Source organism: Sturnira hondurensis, unplaced genomic scaffold, assembly GCF_014824575.4.
Source record: "Sturnira hondurensis isolate 20B ecotype Veracruz unplaced genomic scaffold, ASM1482457v3 Scaffold0006413, whole genome shotgun sequence".
NCBI classification, from domain to species: domain Eukaryota; kingdom Metazoa; phylum Chordata; class Mammalia; order Chiroptera; family Phyllostomidae; genus Sturnira; species Sturnira hondurensis.
In genome coordinates this window covers 32,426,684-32,446,727 of record NW_028079044.1, presented here as the reverse complement: position 1 = coordinate 32,446,727, position 20,044 = coordinate 32,426,684, and the positions used below count along the sequence as shown (strand labels likewise).

At 33.5% G+C, this 20,044-nt stretch overlaps 1 protein-coding gene across 1 annotated transcript in view; it reads left to right on the top strand.

Annotated features, from left to right (window-relative positions):
* The window catches only part of EIF3E (eukaryotic translation initiation factor 3 subunit E), a 51,291-nt gene that overhangs the window by 12,626 nt on the left and 18,621 nt on the right, over positions 1–20,044 (top strand). The window contains exons 4-9 of the mRNA XM_037048396.1: positions 3,504–3,546; positions 4,716–4,820; positions 8,559–8,684; positions 9,345–9,469; positions 17,521–17,647; positions 18,444–18,545. Coding sequence (XP_036904291.1) covers positions 3,504–3,546; positions 4,716–4,820; positions 8,559–8,684; positions 9,345–9,469; positions 17,521–17,647; positions 18,444–18,545 — 628 coding nt within the window. The remainder of the gene's footprint in view (positions 1–3,503; positions 3,547–4,715; positions 4,821–8,558; positions 8,685–9,344; positions 9,470–17,520; positions 17,648–18,443; positions 18,546–20,044) is intronic.

The window sequence follows — 20,044 nt, the reverse complement described above, 5'->3', positions numbered from 1 at the left end:
TTCCCTTTTCTAGATTAATACAAATGTTAATTCAAACTTTAATTGATTTCTTTATATATTATTTTTTATTTATCCTTATTGTATAGAGATAGAGAAGTCCTTAGTAATAAATGTTAATACTAAATTCTTTTAAGAACTTCTTTACCATTTGCCTGAGTCTGATTATGTTGTATCAGTTTTGTCTCTTGCCCTTCACCAGACATTTGACAGTGTCTGGGGTCATTTTTGGTTGTCACAACGGCAAGGCAATTCTGGCATCTAGCAGGAGCAGGTGGAGATGCTACTAAACAGCCTACAATGTGTTGAGTAGTATTGCACCCTCAAAAAAGAATTATTCAACCCTTAATGTCAGTAGAACTGAGGTTGAGAAATGCTGTGCCTGGGCAATATCTAGAGCACATGGATTGCTGGCTGTAAGGAAAACTTGAGCTCACTTTTATCAGTTTACTACATTCTCCCATATCCTTCCAGCCTGATGCCTAGCCCAAGAAGGGTAGTGTAGGACTGATAAGGTTATTTTATTCCTAACTCCTCCTTAGCAAGAAATAGACTTATTGTTTGGTCTCCAAAGAAAGTGTGTTGCTTTACTCTGACTCACCCCCCCCCACCCCGCCCCTTTTGGGAGGAATAATGGTTGTTAATGCTGCTGTTGAGTTCTGTTTACATTTACATTGGTGAAATACTATGTGATTTAAGTTATTAAATTTCTTACCAGATTATTTGCTTCAAAATTTTTTTCCCTACTTTCCTCCTCTAAAACCTTGGTGCATCTTATGGTCCAAAAAATATGGGGTCCAAAAAATATTATTTAGAAAAGCAGCAAATTCTACACTATTGCTATACCATATTAGAATGTATCCTGCTGATGCACACCATATTTTACTACATATACACACATACACACATTGGTGTATATATACACATACTCAGAGATAACTATCTTCTAAAGCTGTCATATATAACATGTTCATTTATATGAACATTATAGTACTCCTTTGCATTTCTAATTAGCTTTGAGAGAAAAAAGAATATTTGTTGCACAGCTAAGATAGCTTCAGGCAGAAACAGAATAATTGTGAAGATGTTTAAAGATCTAGAAACTACAAGGCAAAGGTAGTCAATATATATAGTTTAATGAGTAATTATAGACCTTCATATGTAGTTATAGTGTATATAGTTATAATGTAGTGAGTAATTACAGACCTTCAAGTCACATGTAAGTCACCACAAAGGGACAGCTGAAATAATCCAGAAGTTAGGGTACAACAGAAAATTTAGAATTTAAACTCTAAATTCTAGTGATTTAAACACTGGGAAGTAATGGCATTATAATATGAGTAAGGTCAATATGGATTTGTTCACCAGATATTAGAAAGAGAGGACTCCTTGTAGATTGATAGACACTAAATTGGAGATAAATGAAAAGATTAAATTGTGTGTTAAAATTTTGTAACCTAATTAAACATATGAACTCCTTATTTTCAAAGTAGTAACTTCTCCCTGCCAGCACCCCATTTGTAAATTTTATCAAACATAGAATGTTTTGCTTCCCGTACTTTCCCAGAAATACCCCATCAGCCAGAGGACAGCGAGGGATGTGAGGAATGTCACACAGTTATTCACTGAGATCCACAAGAAGTGTTATGTTTGTGACACCTTTTTATGTTGAATTTCATGCATATTTTATATTCTGTAGTGTAATACATCCATGTTAATTTTAGTGATAACATATTCAGCTCTCATTAAATCTTCAAATAAAATTATGCTTCTTAAAGACATGCCACTTTTATGCTTTTGAGAAGCATCAAAGTTTTTACTTTTGAAGATGCCTAGAAGGTAGGTAGTTGTACCCACCTGTCACTTACTCCTTGGTGTCTTTTTACCATTTTACCATCCTGCTAACATACCATATTATGCAAATCTTTAGGAGTTAAGTTGGGTTATTTGATACTTTGGTATGGGTAATAATTATAGGCTGTGTAGCATATGTATCATGTAGATTTGGCATGCTTTATTAATCTCATAGATTTGCTGAATCGTAGTCCTTGTGGAAAATATTAACACATTGGGGAGGGACACAAAATTTATATGTAAGATCAATTCCTGCTAGTTTGTACAGTACAAATATTCCCATCTGTGTTCTGTAAGAATGTATCATCTATTGGAAATGTACCCTCAAGAGAGTGAATACAGATACTCCTCAACTTAACAATGGGGTTATGTCTTGATACACCCAAGGTAAGTTGAAAATATGGTAAATCAAAAATGCATTTAATACACCTAACCTACCCAATATCATGGTATAGCCTAGCCTACATTAATCATGCTCAGAACACTTTTGTTAGCCTACAGTTGGGCAAAGTCATATCATGCAGTGTAGAGAGAGGGTCAGTTGTTTGTCTTCATGATCACATGGCTGACCAGGAGCTGTGGCTTACTGCTGCTCTCCAGCATCCTGACAGTTATCACACCACGTATCGCTAGCCCAGGAAAAGATTAAAATTCGAAGTGCGTATCATTTTTGCACCATCACAGAGGTGAAAATTCATAGTACGTCAAACCATCTTATGTCTAGGACCATATGTATCATTCTTGGTAGGTTACTTGGCCATAACGTCTGGGGTTTTTTCCCCTCTAAAATAAGAGACATTTTTCATTTTCACCAATAACTTTATCGGTTTGGATATTTTGAGTATGTCAGCTCTCTCCCACTATTGGCTTCTAGTGGGTAGAGGGCAGGAATGCTGCTAATTCTCCGATGCATGAGACAGCCCCAGAGCAAAGAATGATTTGGCCAAAATGTCAATAGTACCAAGAAACTTTGCAAACCACTTTCGACAGGTTCAAATCAGTCACAGTACCTTCTCCATATACTGCACAAATCTTTTTTGGTGTGTTTCAGTTGCATTTTTACCTTTCTTGAAATAACAAAGCATAATATGCTGAAAGTGTTGTATATTTTCTCCATCTTCAATATTGAAATGGCTTCACAAAAATTTACCAATTTTGGTAAGTTTTTTTAAATACACGCTTATATGACAGCTATCACAATATAATCTAACAAAATTCCTTTGAATGGAGTTACTGACAGCTAAATGCTACTAGAGCAGAGCCATTGTATGGAAAAAAAAACTAAGTGAACTTTTTGGTCACCCCAATACGTTTGTAGACTATTGACCTCACTATAGAAATAGTCAGAGTGTTGGTTTTATTTCTGAAAAACATTTCTAAAGGCATTACCTTCGATGTGAAACAGAACATATGATTTTCAGGTAGGACAAAACATCTGAAGTGAACGTTAAAGTTTGCAGTTCTTAAGTTTCTATTCCTTGTTTGAAACATGTAATGTCCTGTTTATTTTTTTCTGGAAGTCTTATTTTACTTCTGGTGTTTAGGTGTTAAGGTGGTTAAAGTGGCTTATTATGTGGATAATAAGTTAGATGTTGGATATGCGTATCTTTTCCATGGGATATAAAATGCAGTAATTTTTGTTTTTTATTAAGGGATGGTCGGATGCTGTTTGACTACCTGGCAGACAAGCACGGTGTAAGTGGTGTCTTTAAATGTTTATAGTTGTTATAAGGATAATTAAAGAATAGTACCATATAGATAGCTTCCTGGCACAACAGAGCCAATACAATGTCCAGATTCATTTATTAAGTATAATGCCTGGTAGGCTTTTGAAACTTTAGTTTTAAAAATTGTAATGATAGGAAAAAATATCCTTATTTTTAGGAAACAGAAATTCTCAAAACTTTGGATTTATTTTTCCAGAATAATCAAATAGTGTTCTATATTTCTGATGGATTAACAAATAAGTAAAGACAAAACTAAATTTGAATGAGAAGTGCCTTGAGTAATTATGTTAATACTTTGGCTGCCTTGTGGAATAGAGTCGCTCTTAACATTATCCAGGCCTTCAGAAATCCCCAAATTCACTAATAAAGGAATGTTACAGGCTTTTCCAGCCATCTCTCCATCTCCTTTCCCTTGTGTTCAAGAGGCGTTTTGTACAATCACTTCTGTAACTGAATTCAAATGTTACCTCTCATTTAACAGTTACCGTAACAAGGGGTATGCTGACCACTGCACACATTGCTTTTTATGGTTTCCATGTAAAATGTTTAGTGGGTTTGTTAATCTTTTCTTTCTCTTAGATTTCTTCACTTCTGCGTGTAGCAACATAATTCTGGGGCCAGTTTTCACAGAGGGTAGTTTATTATACATATTATTTGTACAAGACTCATACAACCTTACAGGGATGGAGAATGTGTGTTTGGTAGTTGCCTAAGCTGGGTCATCTACCAGAATCACTCATCAGCCCTTCAGCAGCAACTCAAGTTTGTATCAGTTGTAACAAATTAGGTATCATTATAATTCATAATTTTTTGAGACAGAACTATGAATGTTAAATTTACCAATTCCTTGTTTATGTTTTAAAGGTTATGTGATTCTCTGATCGTGGCATTTATTTTTTTTTGACAGGCAACTTTTTAATTTACAGACCATAGAATTAGTCACATCGTTGTTTGGGAGTTTTATAGTTTGATTCTCAGGAGGAAATGACTTTTCCTTCTCATGGTATTTATTTTTGGTGGCAACTTTTGGAATATTTTGAAAGAATTAATTTCTGAGGGCGTTTAAAGAGGTGAATTTTAAAACAATTAAAAATAGTACTTCAGTTCTTTTTTTTTTTCTTTTTTTCTTTTTCTTAGTTTAGGCAAGAATATTTAGACACACTCTACAGGTATGCAAAATTCCAATACGAATGTGGAAATTATTCTGGAGCAGCAGAATACCTTTACTTCTTTAGAGTATTGGTAAGTAAATTTTTTTCTTTGTCCTCTCTTTTGTAGGATTCCCTTGATTTCTCAAAATGTGTATAGATTGGATCTGTCTATAAGTTTTTAACAGTTGATTGGGGGGGGAGTTTTTACCCCCCCAAAAGTAAATAGATATAGGAAAACCTATATAGAGCCTCAAAATTTGGAGAGAGGATGGTTATCCTTGAAATCCACAAAAGTGGGAGTGACTTGATATGTTATCTATAGTTGTACTTTAGCATTGGCCAAATTCTCTCTTGTAATTTCATTTTTTATAATACTGCTGTACAACATAGTTGTACATTGTCAGTGCTTAATGAATATTTATTAAATAAATCCATTATCCTGAATAGTGAATCTAAAATTCAATATTTAATGCTATATGTATGCCTTAAACTTGTTCTAAACAACTGTGGAAATGATATTTGAAAAAGTTTTATGCCTTAGTAACTTCTTTCTATCTATTTTTGTAATCAGCTATTAGACTATAAAGCTAAATGGTTTTTCATCATGCAGTGGGTAGATGAAAAATGGTATTATTAGTGCAATTCCTAATCACAACTTGCTCTGTTTTATTTGGTATTATTTGTCTGACAAGTTCCTAGATTTAGTGCTTTTGTTAAGGATGGAGAATTCTGTGAAACTAAAGAAAAAATCAGATCTTACAAGTTGACAAATTTCTTTCCTTACTCTGACTTCTCTTTATATAATTGTATCAATAAATGCCTTCTACAGTTGTCAGAATGCCCTGGTTTTTAACTCTCCTTTCATTTGAACAATCATAGTTTGTTTTTCACTTTGGGTAATGATTTTTCTAGTTAATGCTAGAAGTTGGGAAATGACCTCTTAAGACAAGGACTTGGTATCTTCCAACCTTGGAAGAATTTTTTTCTTCTGTCTATTTTCTGGTGCTTTTTTCTTTTAGCCTACCTAGTATGCCACAAAGTCAAAACTTTGGCTATTTTGGTTGTTTTCTTGGAAATTAAATATTCTTATTTGGGGGGGGGGATTGGCATTGTGTTATTAATATTTTAAACGTACCTTTCTTTAAAGAAATAAAGATTTTCAGTTTATTTCCAAGATTGATTTTGAGTAAGAATATTTTGCTCCCATTTGTAAGCAAATTCTTAATTTACAGAATAACTGGTTACCTTGCAAGTGCATTGAAGGTAATCGGTGATGCTAAACTTGTAGTGACTTATCAGAAAATTCCATCAGTTTTACTTTGAGTATTATGAAGGATTTAGGAGAGCAAAAGTTGATTACTTTGGAAATGTAAACAGCTTAAACCAGGATTGTAAAATCAGAAGCCTGGTATGATTACAGGTACATGAAAAGAGCTGGTTATTCATATCATTTGTTAATGCTGGGAGTGAATTTTGAGAATGAAGATTTGGTGTCATGTTAGAGCTCTAGCACAGTAAATTTATTGTTGTTGGTCAGCGAGTGAGTGTGCCATTTTGCTAAGACATGGAAACTTAAGGTAACTGCTGGAAATCCAGATATTGAAACTCATCTAGCATATCCACCCTTGAAAGCAGGTTAGTATGAAGAGCCAACTGTAACGACGTGGACTTGAGCCAGAGTAGTACGCATGAACCTTTGGGAATTAAAAAACTTGCACTGCTACAAAAAGCTTTTATCCTAACACATATACCGTATTCTAGTTTTAATAGTACCATTATGTTTATGTAGTATGGTTTTATAATTAAGTTAGAAAATTTCTACAAGTGATAGCTATATACTTAAAGGTTAGGGGAGTTTTTATGTTTACTTTTGTAAATATGAAAATCCAAATTACTTCCCAACCTTAGAAAATTCTGGGTTGGTTTTAAGCTTTTATATTCCTAACAAATATAAAATGAGTTCCAGTATGCTGGAACTTCTGTGATGTGGGTAATTGAATCCCATGATCTGAACACAAATTAATATTTTACATTAAGAGCAGTCAACATATAGTCATTGGATAATGCTTAGAGATTATGTGCAATTCATGTTTTCCTTTTTTCCCATCTTGTGCCTAAAAATATTTGAGGTAAATAGGAGTTGGTTATCTCCTTTTGGCATATTGGTAGAGGCTACCAAAGCTAAGTTTTAAAAATATATAAATTATTTTACTTATTTTTTTCTTTTGATTGAGATAGGTAGTAAAATCTATGTATTTGTTTGAAATTGTGTTACTAGCAAAGATAAAAATCGTGTTTTAGATTTGGGATAAATACTGTCAATGTTTTACTTAGTATTTGATTTTTTTTTCTTTTTGCAATAGCCTCTTTTCATTTCTAAATCCTTTTCTAGTGATTGGTTATTCTTTTAAATCTATGGTTAGGGAAACATAAGCTATGAAAGAACCATTGTAACTGTGATCTGAGATTAGAATTTGACTCTCCAAGTGACCTATTGTAGGTCAGTGTTGTATAAATTAAAGCTGTATGACCTTAGAATCTACCTTTATTTTAAAAAGACTTGCTAACTTTTAGAATACATCAAGGAATGTTTAGATGGTACCCTATTTAGAGGTGAAATGCCTTTGATTTATGCTTTACGCAAGGCATTAATTTGAAGTAGACTTGGTAGAAATTTTTGAACGTTTTTGTGGGAAAGTTATTAACACTCTATTTTAATTATTTTGTTAGAGTCTGTCCTCACTTTGGCCTTTGGTCTGGTTCCAAAATACAACCCCTCCCCTCATCCAGCAGCTATTTGAAATAAAAATGACTGTAAGATACTAGGACTGTTAGTGATCAAAACTGCAGGGTTCAGCTTTTTTGTTTTTTCTGTTTTCACTCAGAATTTAAAATGTATCTACTGTTGAGTGCATGCCATTTGATTTAGAAGTACCTTTCCTTGAGTCAGAAAGCTGAGTAATGATGGTTTTTGAAGGATTTACGATATTGACTGAAGTTTTGGATATGATTTATCCAGTTTGATAATGTCCATTTAAAAGATGTCTATTTTATACTGATTCTCAGATACACAGCCACATTTTCAAAATTGGGATGTGTCCTGAATTGGTGTAGTTTGGGTTTAACAAACTTAAAATAATAGTGTGTCCTTAAAACTGATGGCATTTTAGATTTGATGAAATATTTTAATACTCAGATTTCTCTGTAAGGATCAAATATTTTATCCTTGATAACCTGAACAGTGATTTTATGGATTTTTATAAACTTTTTGGTTCCAGTAAGCTTTGATAAATGCAAGTATCTATGTAACTACCACCAAATCAAGCTAAAGAATATCTTTGTTACTTCAGAAGACCCCTTGTGACCTTATCAGTCATACCTTATCCTGGTTTATTTGTTGATCTGCTCTTCATTTTTAGATTGGTTTTACTTGTTCTAGAATTTTGTACATAAGTAGAATGATATATGTAAGCTTGTGCCTGCCTTATTTTGTCAAGTAGGTTTTTAAGATTCATTCATGTTATTGTGTGTATCAAGTTTGATTCTTTTGTTGCTGACTAGTATAAATTATCCAAAGTGGGTTACACAAGAGCACTAATGCTGTTATCCTAGTTTTAAGTTACCCTTTATTTTCTGATGAAGGCCTAATAGTAACGACTTGAGTATTTTTAGTATAATTAAGTTAAGTGAAAACTTTGAATTAGTTTAACCAGTGTGGTCCAATAAAGACATTGATAACTGGAGTTTGGAGAACAGAGCCACATATCTTTTAGTAGGCTAGATGGATATATAGGATATAGAATATAATTAATTATGATATCTCAAACAGGTTCCAGCAACTGATAGAAATGCTTTGAGTTCACTCTGGGGGAAACTGGCGTCTGAAATCTTAATGCAGAATTGGGATGCAGCCATGGAAGACCTTACACGGTTAAAAGAGACCATAGATAATAATGTGAGTTACACTTCTTTAGGATGATTCTCTGGAATGCGTTCTTCATGCTTTCTGATAGGAAAATAGTTTGTATTTAAAAAACGATGACAACAACAAAACGACAGAAAGAAGAAAGCTAAACTAATGTTTAGATTACCTTTTGTTGACCTGACATAAAAATCACAGTGGGTTGACTAGTTTCACTGAATCTCCTTGAAGGAACTGTCACTTCTTTTGGCTCTTAGAGAAAAGAACTCAGTTTTCATTTTTTTTATAACTACTGTGCTTTTTTTAATCTGTAACAGTGAAAGTGATACATTACTGTTAGTGTCACGTATTAAGAACTTGCAAAAAGTGACAGTTTTCATCTGTAATGTCTGGTAAAACTGCTTTTCAAGCTTTTAGTTCATTTTTTAAAAATGTTATCTGAAAGAAGTATAATTTACAGCCTCTGTAAAAGGCTTAGTGGACATTATTGACTCTTCCTGAAAATAGGGAAATTTTGAGTTTTAGGAAGGATCATGCAGAGTAGAGGTCCAGAGATTGGACTTTGAACATAATAACCCTAGTGCATGGCTTTGTTCTTGTTTTAATTAAAATTCTGAGATAAGTAATGTTTATTACCTTGTCTCTTTTTCATATATTAATATTTCCTATGTGTACATTTTTTTGACTCTGTAGTCTGTGAGTTCTCCACTCCAGTCTCTGCAGCAGCGAACATGGCTCATTCACTGGTCTCTGTTTGTTTTCTTCAACCACCCCAAAGGGCGTGATAATATTATTGATCTCTTCCTTTACCAGCCACAGTAAGTTAATTTCACTATATAATTTTGGCTTTAATTTTATGAAATTATATTGTTTTTTAAAAAAACTTAAAAATGTGCTTCTAACATTTGACTTTGTTGCCCTTTTTTCCCGTCTTCATGTGGTGTGTACTTATTTATTGAAAAAGCTTATATGCGGGGGCATCTCTTTGTAAATTACATAAATGTCTAACCACTGTGCTGTATACTTCAGACTAATATAAAATAATATTGAATATCAACTCTATTGAAAAAATGGTTTAAAAAGAAAGAAAAAACTCATGTATAACTCTTAAAGAAATTATTTGATAAAGGTGTACTTTAAGTCCTTTTAAAGTATTGTTTAAGTTTGGTCCCTGGACCAACAGCATAAGTCTCATGTGGAACCTCAGGCCTTACCCAAGGAACTAAATCAGTCTGCATTTTAAGAAGATCCCAGGTAATCCATCTGTACATTGGGGCTTTAGAAATAAGGCTCTAGGCCATGTTACTTGGAAGGAATATATACATCCCAGGAGATTCCTTTTATTATCATCTTTGCTTTTGGTGGTAAGAAATTTTACTACTTTGTTTTTCACTAGAGATCATTTTTTAAATTTCTTCTGATTGAGATCATTGCCTCTGAATCTTGTGCCCATTATTTTTTATTTAATTGGAATAACAGAAAACAAATCTTGTTTATTTGAAGGGTAGGCTCACTTTATTTTCTAGAAAGTGTCTTTCAGATACCAAAATCTGAGTAGCTTTGGTTTGTCTGTCATTCTTTTCAAGTTGAAATAGTGTTCTGTAAGAAGAGCAGCTAGTTCAGCTTGCAGCTCAGTGTTACAAATGCTTTTCAACCTGAGAACCATGACATTAAACAATATAGCAGAAAAGCTTTACACATACTTCTTACGTAGTCATACAGTAAAAAGATTAGTGTGCAAATTTGGAATTTTAGAAGTTAATTTGTACTGTCTAATCAAGGACAAAGTTGAAATGCATTTTTTAAACTGCAAAAATATAGTGGTGAAAAATAACAGTGACTTAGTATAGTACGATGGCACTATCTTCGCTTGTGCTGAGGTTACCAGATTTTGTTTATAATCACTGGTGGTTAGCAACTTTACCAAGTGGGGCAGCAATCACCATATACCCGTTTGGGGGCATTTTCATTTGCCCACAAAGAACCCTGACACCTATAGAACTATTTCTTTTAATAACAGAAATAGCCTGTTAGAAAAATATGGAAAAGAAAACTATTCAGCAGTATTATAGCTTTCAGTTCCACCAAAATACTGGGCTTAACTGTTTTCCCTTGTTTTGGGGTCAAGTAACCATTGTATTTTATTCCTCATTAGTAATGTGTGCATGGTTTATTTTTATTTTTGCATGATTCTGTTTTCATATGAGAATGCACCCATCTGACTTGAAAGATCGTCATCTGTTTTCCTGAATTGTGTATATTCTTAAAGTTAGAATAGTTACAAAGCTTGTAGTTTATATTTGTATGTCTATAATCAGTATACGTTTTCAGTTGTTTCTGATAGTAGAAATTAATGAGAATACCATATTCTTCCAGTAATATAATGTGGCTTATAGAGTATAGATTAAATTGATAATTTATATATTTTAGGTTGTGATTTCAGGCTTTTTAAAAAATATAAAAGTACTCTGGAGATACATTTTGTCCTTGAAGTGCAAGTTTAGATGCAAGTGCAGGTTAATGTCTCTTACATCATATATATTACCATTTCTTCCATAATTTATTCTGAATCTAAAATGGAGATGATTTACACATTTGAAAAACGTTGAACCTTTAAATGTAACATAATACATACGATAAGGTATCAGGTGTAAGATAGAGCAGTGTTCATAGGCTATTAGAGATGAGGCTTGGCCACCAAATGTAGATGTTATTAGGGAAAAGAATGCATTTGTAATGCAATGCCCTAGTTACTCTCCAGTTTTGTTTTATTTTTTTAAGAGAGATTTAAAGTTCAGTTAGCACAAGAGTGTTTAATTTGTTTTCTAAATAAAATTTCTAGTTTTATTAGGTATGGTCAAGAATTTATCCTGACTGCCATTTCTGCCTTTGTTTCCCTTATATTTTCTAATTGTCCTGATCTTTTTCGTGTGGGTATATTACCCGTTTTAGCTCAGGATGATCCCTAAGGTCCTAATCTGAAAATTAATCCTCTGAAGTTTTGCTAAGTGTTTTCCTTTTTTGTTCCTTTAGCTTGTCTTTCTGGAAGTGCCCTTTTCTTTTTTGTACCTATCTGAAGTCTGCCTGGTTTTTAAGCTCCTATTCAAGTTTACTTTCTTCATGAAGTCCTGTATATTGTATACCTTATATTTGGTATTAAATTATGTAATACTTTTAAAGTAAACAAAAAACCTTAACAATGACCTTATCTGCCCATTGAGATTATAAGTATATTTGAGGGCAATTTTTTAATTCATTATATTATTTTTAATGTATTTATTGATTATGCTATTACAGTTGTCCCATTTTTTCTCCCCTTTATTCCCTTCCACCCTGCACTCCCCCCTTCTGCCAGCATTTCACGCACCTTAGTTCATGTCCATGGGTCATACACATAAGTTCTTTGGCTTCTCCATTTCCTATTCTATTGGAATAGAACAGACCTTCCCTTGTCTGTTTTGTCCCTACCATTTATGTTTCTTACCTCCTTGTTCCTTTTCCCTGTTCTCCCCACTCCCTGCTGATAACTTTCCATGTAATCTCTATTCCTGTGATTCTTTTCCTGTTCTAGTTGTTTGCTTAGTTTGTTTTTGTTTTTTGTTTGTTTGTTTTAGGTTCAGTTGTTGATAGTTGTATTTGTTGTCATTTTACTGTTCATGTTTTTGATCCTCTTTTTCTTAGATAAGTGCCTTTAGCATTTCATAAATAAGGGCTTGGTGATGATAAACTCCTCTAACTAGACCTTATCTGGGGAGCATTTTATCTGCTCTTTCATTCTAAATGATAAGTCTATTCTTTATATGCTTAATAATATCCTACACATAATAGATACTTAAATTTTGGGGGTGGGATAGAATATTTTGTCTTATCCTTTGATTATTAAGTGTTCTGGCTTGCAGTTAGAAAACTGTAGAAAAACTTTCATAAAATTGCACAATCAGAGCAGGGTTGCGCTAGAGAAAATATAAACTAAATCAGTCTTACTGAGCTATCAGGATACTACAAATTGAGAGCACAATAAATATCAGGAAAAATAGTAGAACAGAAAAGCACAATGGGCATGTGTAGGCAGTTAGCCATGTCCGTGGATTTGCTTGTATTTGAACTAAATACTATGTAATTACTGATATTATAACAATATGAACTAAGGTAACCTCACAAGAATCACCCTTAATCCCTATTCCCCTCATATACACACGCATATACATATATACACACACATCTGTGCATATATAGGAAGGATCACTTCTGCTGTAGAGGTAGGAAGTTCCAGCTCTGTTTGGAAGTCAAGAGCCATGTTTATGCTGCATACCAGGGATCTGCAAATTATGGACCATGGACTGGTAAATCTTTCCTAATGCCTTTTTTCTTGTGGCTTACAAATATTGGAATGGCTTTCACATTTTAAGTGGTTGGGGAAAAATGAATAATATTTTATGGTGTGAAAATTATTTACATGGAACTAAAGTTTTAGTGTCCATAAATTTTTATTGGAACATAGCCATACTCATTATTCTGTATGTGGTAGTACCTCCTTATCCATGGGGAGTGCCTTCCAAGACACCCAGTAGATACCTGAAACCATAGATATTGACCCCTATATATAGGGTCTGGCAGAGTAAGGCCTGCTTGAGTGTGGTTGGTAAGGTAATAATATGAGTATAATAATTCATAGTTTTAATGTGAACATTTTGCCTAAAATGTCATGATATGCTTGATTGTCATAATGTTATGTTACAGATTTACATGTCTGTGATTTTGTAATAAAAAGTGGGGCGTTATTTGTGCCAGACCTTGTATATACTTTGTTTATTCCCATACATACATACATACTTATGATGAAGTTTAATTTATAAATTACGTACAGTAAGGTTAACAGCAATAATAATAAAATGGAACAGTTGTAACTATGTGATGAAAGTTACATAACTGGCTTTGGGACCATTACTAAATAAAAAAAAAGTTACTTGAACACAAGCACTGCAGTACCACAACAGTACGTCTGATAACTGAGATAGCTAATGTGCAGGTGGAATATATGTTGTTGTCGTCCCCGCCCAACACACACACACACACACACACACACACACACACACACACACACAGTGTGGATATGCTACACAAAGGGGCAATTCACTTTCTGGGTGGGATGGAGTGTGACAGTATGAGATTTCTTCATAATACTAAGAACAGCATGCAATTTAAAATTTCTGAATTGTTTATTTCTGGCATTTTTCATTTAATATTTTTGGATTGTGGTTGACCACAGGTAACTGAAACTGCAAACTGACATCACAGATAAGAGGGGACAACTATATTGTCTTTGGCAGCTTTTGAACTGTATGGCAAAGTTGAATTGTGACAGAGATCATACACTGTTGAACTCTTTTTGTCTTACTGCTATTCTGTGCACTATGGATCCTAGTGATGCTGCAGTTACACCTAGGTGATGCTTCAAGAACTGTTTATCAACCTACTGCAATGTTTTGCTTTTTTATTACCGGTGTGTACTCATCATGTCAGAGCAAGAAAAGTGGACTTCAGATGCGCTTTTAAGGCACAGTTGGGTGGGGATTATTTTATGTCAAATCAAATAATCAAATCACAGAAAATAAAGCATTGAATTTACACTATAGGTAAGCTAAAGGAATACAACATACATCCACATTAGCAGACTGTAAGCACTCATCATAATATTCACACTGACATCAAAACAACCGTCAAAAAAAAAAAAACCTAGAAAATTTAAAACTATTTTACCACTAGAATTTTCTCATGAAAAATTAATGAAAATGGGGTTTCAACGGAAATAAATTTCAAAGTGGCTATTTGGTTAGCCAAGTAAGGAAAGCTATTTACCAATGGTGGTTCAGTTTCATGTTCAGTTGCAGCAGCCAAAAAAATATGTCTAGAAAAAATAAAGTTGTTTACAACTACTGGCCTTTCAGTGAGAACAATCTATTAAAAAACAATGCATATGATTTTTAATGGTTTTCCTTGGCTCTTGATGTGTTCATATATGTTACCAATATGGCTAAGTTGTTGATTTGAGGGATCTGGTGGATTTGAAGTGCCTAAATGTTATGCCTCTGAATAGTCTGTGTGGAACAATGGTAGGTGAAAATATTTTCAAAGTTGAGGAAACACTAATTTAGTACAGCCTGAGATGGAATCTGCCAAGTTGTGCTAAAACTTTTGGTGGTTTAATATGTGTGGAGGAGAAATAGGCTTAGTTGGAGAAATTTACAAAGCTAGTGAAAATGTGAGGTGTTCACATATTATGGTTATTTATCACTGTATACTTTGTGGAAAATACTTTAAGGTGTGTTATTGAACCATTAGAGTCCACAGTGCTGTATTTGCTCTCATGGACTTACCTGTTTTTCAGTCCATGAATTTCTGTTAGAAATAGAATATCTTGACTTTTCCTTCTACTACATAGCAGTTGAATGGCTTTACAATGACAGTTAAATAGTGACTTTTTTTGAGCTTGAGGTGTTTTTGTTCTTCTGAACAAGAAAAATTGCCCTTAACCACTATTATCGTGTCCTGGATGGCTCTGGAAATTAACTTTCACCCTAGTCTAGAGAATTTTTAAATTAATTCAACCTAAAATTAGCACATTAGCTAATTTTATGCAAATTAGCACATATATGCAAAACTTATATGGCAGTAATCATTTGACAACTAACATATTATGAATTACAAGTAATTTCCAGTTGCTTTATGTGTTTTTTGTTGTTATTCTTTGAAAGATTAAAAGAAAATGGAACTTTGATTCCCAGATTTGCAGTAGATATATTTTTCAAGCTCAAAATACAATTCCAGAAAGTTTTTACAAAAGGAATTTTCATATTTCAAAATTCATTTAACTGTGCAATTGAATTGGAAGTGATTCATCTGCAGTATAATATGTTAAAAGGCAATATCAAAAAAAGAATTTAGCAGAATTTTATAAATTCTTGCCAAGTGACAAATAGGCTAAATTAAAATCATATGCTTGTCAATTAGTCAGTATTTGCTGGTACTGATGTGCACAAAAAACATTTTTAAAGATTAAATATGTAAAATCTCATTACAGATCTGCATTAATACATAAATATTTGCAATAATTTTTAAAGATAGCCGTCTTTGACTTTTGAACCCAATTAAATGAGTATCCCTAATAAAGAAATTTAATTCTTCTCATTAGTAGACCTGTATTTAAAATTTTGTTACTAAATTATTACACTTTTTACTTGTATCAATAAAATATTTTGAAAATTTATTTTCTTATTATACAAGTACCTCCATAATGGTCTCAGTTTTGCCTGTTGCCCTACAAACCCTAAAGTCTTCATTATCTGGCCCTTTACATACATTTTGTTAACATCTGCCATATGTTCACAGAAAGAGAAAGTTGGTTTCCGATGGAAGCTATCTTCTAGAAAAACAATGAAGATTGTTTTTTCTGTGTGGTGTAATAATATAAAGTTTATTAAGGTAAAAATAAATGTTTAATATCATAGACAAAGAACTTAACAGTTTGTTATCATATATGAATAAATGTATGCTAGAGTTCCATAAATGCCTACCTAATTACCTCCTTCAAAATTGACATTTTAAAAAAAAGTCATGCTTTCTTGAACTTGTATGTGAGATTTCTGGCAACAGTGTAGAGACAAACAATTGTTCTGAACCAAGAGTGTAGTTTAAAAATTTTTGCCTGGATCTCAGGTTTAATTCTTCAGGTAGTAAAACTTTTAGCTGATTTGGTTGGTTATCTTTCCCTAGAAATTGTTTTATTCTTAAGTGTTGATTCTTTTAATACCTTGTGTTTAGAGAGGATTTAAGGGGTTCTAAGTGAGACTAGATATGTGTTCAGTTACTGTCAGATTCTAGGGTCCTCTAAAGAGCTCAAACATCATTTTATGGGGTACCTACAATTATATAAAGATTTGTGAATATCATGGTCTGAGGTAACTCAGGAGTTAAGTTATCTGAGCTTATTTGAGCTTGACCTTGAAGACTAGCTAGAATTGAGGTTTCAGAGTTTCTACATTTGGGAGAGCAGCCCATGTGGAGTGAGAGGAAAGCAGAAGTAGTCCGTGGAACGGTGGGAGATGGTGTTGGATGGGTACATTAGGCTTGATTATTCAGCTGAGAGAAATAGGCTTTACTGACAAATATTTCCAAGCTTGTCATAGTGCTGGACACTCTGAGGTACTTATTGAATATAAATTGGGGAGCTATTTAAGGAAACTTGAGCAGAGAAATACTGGATAAATACCATATGAGAGAGGGTGGCCAGCTACAGATCATCAGAATAGCAGGATTTGCTAAACATTAGCCAAGGCCTAGTTCTCTATGTGTAGTTCTTCTTTTCTAATTTCCAGCATTTCCAATGTAACCAAAGCCTTACAAAACTGTACTAGGTGTCTCTGTAGGTTCCAGTTTTTTATTTCCTCAGTACTATAATTTGTGTAAGTGCCCAGTTTTCTGATTATGATGAGTGATTTGCACATAGAAGTTTTTCACACATTTGTTCTAATAGGTGAATGACGAAAGTTACAGCTTGGCAGTCATTTGGAATAAACTGATGGCATGTATAAGGGTCTTCCAAAAATACTTTTACTCAGCAATTATTATTTACCTTTTAAGTGAGTGTCACTCGAAATGGGGAATATCAGTTGGCATTCTAATTTAGATTTCTGTTTCTTTAGCTCCTTGTAGGAGATGGCCATCATAGTACTCATTCTTAAGTGTTTGCAATCTTAGGTTACTTAATGCATTCTAATGGGCTCTTGGCTTGTTTTCTTTAAATCACAGGTGATTATAGGTCTAGAAAAACTGGTTACTAATGTTAAGTGGGCTTTATTTTTTACTATAGGTATCTTAATGCAATTCAGACAATGTGTCCACATATTCTTCGCTATTTGACTACAGCAGTCATAACAAACAAAGATGTTCGAAAACGCCGGCAGGTGCTAAAAGATCTAGTTAAAGTTATTCAACAGGTAAAAACTTAAGTCTTTATTGATTTTTTTAAACATGCCAAACTTTAGGTTTAACCTTTTTTCTCAAGTACTACTCTTATTTCTTAAGGTAAACATGTTTTAAAAGTAAGAGGAAGGTATATACATGAAGAGAGAAGAGCCCTAAACGGACATTTACTGTCTTTAAATTCAAGATACACTTATGCTATATGTGGTATGAACACTGCTCTCTGCTAGGTGGATACCTAATATACATTGTATATTAGTGTTGCTCTTATTGCAAAGAGTGAAGGAGATCTGGAGCCTAGAACCCTTTGATGGGAGGTAACTACCTACATAATTCCAGAGTAGTGGCCTTTACATAGGATACAATAGTAGTAGTTTCCAAGTTGTGCAGAAGCTGCAGCTTTATGGGTTCATTTAGTGAGTTTTTCAGCAATAATTGTGGGTTAGGGAGAGAACCTAAATTATTTGATAGAAGAATAGATAGAAAAGATCATTTCATTCAGTAGGGTATAATTTCATTCATTTGGGTTTCATCCTTTATTAAGGGACCCTCTTTGGCAGTAGAGGAATTTGGAAGCTTTCAGAGTGGTTCTAGGATAAGATTTAGAGAACTTAGTCTGGAAGGCATTAAAAGCTAAAAGTATGGCCTGGAATCAGGATACGAGCAATTGCTTTGAGAAGATAAGTGTGAGGAAATTTGCTAGAAATTAATGGTAAGGGAGGAGAAAATAGGAAGGTTGGAATAATCTAGGGGCAGTCTACTAAACAATGTTGAATTATATCCAATTTTACCTTTGACTTTATTTTACAGGAGTCTTACACATATAAAGACCCAATTACAGAGTTTGTTGAATGTTTATATGTTAACTTTGACTTTGATGGAGCTCAGAAAAAGCTGAGGGAATGTGAATCAGTAAGTATGAATTTTTACTCATAAATTAATAACATTCTTAAATTTGTATAGTGTAAGAGTTAACCTTGCAGTGTTTTATTAAAGTAATTATATCAGAAAAGTATATTAATTATAAAGTGGCATATTTTTTAGAAATGTACTCAAGTGAAGACATTATTTTAAAAAAATTTTTAAAGATTTTGTTTATTTATCTTTAGAGGGGAAGGGAAGGAGACAGGAAGAGAAATATCAATGTATGGTTGCCTCTTGTGCATACCCTTCTGGAAACTGGCCTGCAGACCAGGCATGTTACCCTGACTGGGAATCGAACCACGATCCTTTGGTTCGCAGGCCCGCGCTCAATCCACTGAGCTACACCAGCCAGGGCAAGTGAAGACATTTTTAATGTTGCCGTGTGTGTGTATCCCTTTAGTTTTGACAGTTAAACATTGGTTGTATTATAAATTTACACATGCACCCATAATTCTGTGTCTTATCCTGAATGAGTAAATATGTGAAATATTTCATATTTTGTGAGGAAGGTAGCTTGGAATTGCATATCACAGCTCGGTTCTCAATTTGTTTTAATAGTGGGTCTTTTTAAAATTTTTAGATTTTTTTTTGCGCTGGCTCAATTTCCAGTCAGGGCATATGCCTGAGTTACAGGCTAGGTCCCAAGTAGGGGGAACGCAAGAGACGACCACACATTGATGTTTCTCTCCCGCTCTTTTTCCTTCCTGTCTCCTCTCTAAAAATAAATGAATAAAATCTTTTTTTTAAGTAGGCCTATTTTTATAATTTTCACCTGATTATATTTAATGTTTGGTATAAACCAGTCAAGCTAAGAGTTTGATTTTTATAACCACAGTGTGTCTTCTCTGGTTGGTAGAAACTGAAGTACCTTCAAAGCAACTCAAAGAGTTAGATTTATGGGTTTTTTTTAATAAGGTAGTTTTCAAGTTTTAACAAACTAGGAATTTACCTGTTAAATGCATTTACAAAATTCACAAATTACTAGTCATCAGTTTCAGTTTTGAACCCACATGTTAGCACAGAAATGGGCAAAGTTTATTGAAGAACTAAGATACTTCTCTAAGAAAAAGAAAATTGTCATGTAAATATACCTCTGAGGCAATTATCAAACATTGGACAAAATTTAAGTTATAATCCAGTGGACTATGTGTTCTTATAGTCATCAATATTATTAACATGTCATACAACATTGTTAAATATTTATGTATATCTGTTATCCTAAGTATGTAAGCCTTGCTAAGGCAGAAGGGCACTTGGTTGCTATTCTTGAAGTTACAGTGTTGTCTTTTAATTATGATATTGCCTGTGAAACAGGAGGAAAAATTCACCCCTTGAATTTTTTCCTTTGTAGATTTTCAGATCTACTTGCTGTCATAGAAACATGTTTATCTTTACTGCATTTGTAACTATTTGAAGTGGCTGAAAAAGATATGCTATCTACAGAGCATTTATGTAGGATAATGGACAGGACAAAGCTACCTTGTCAC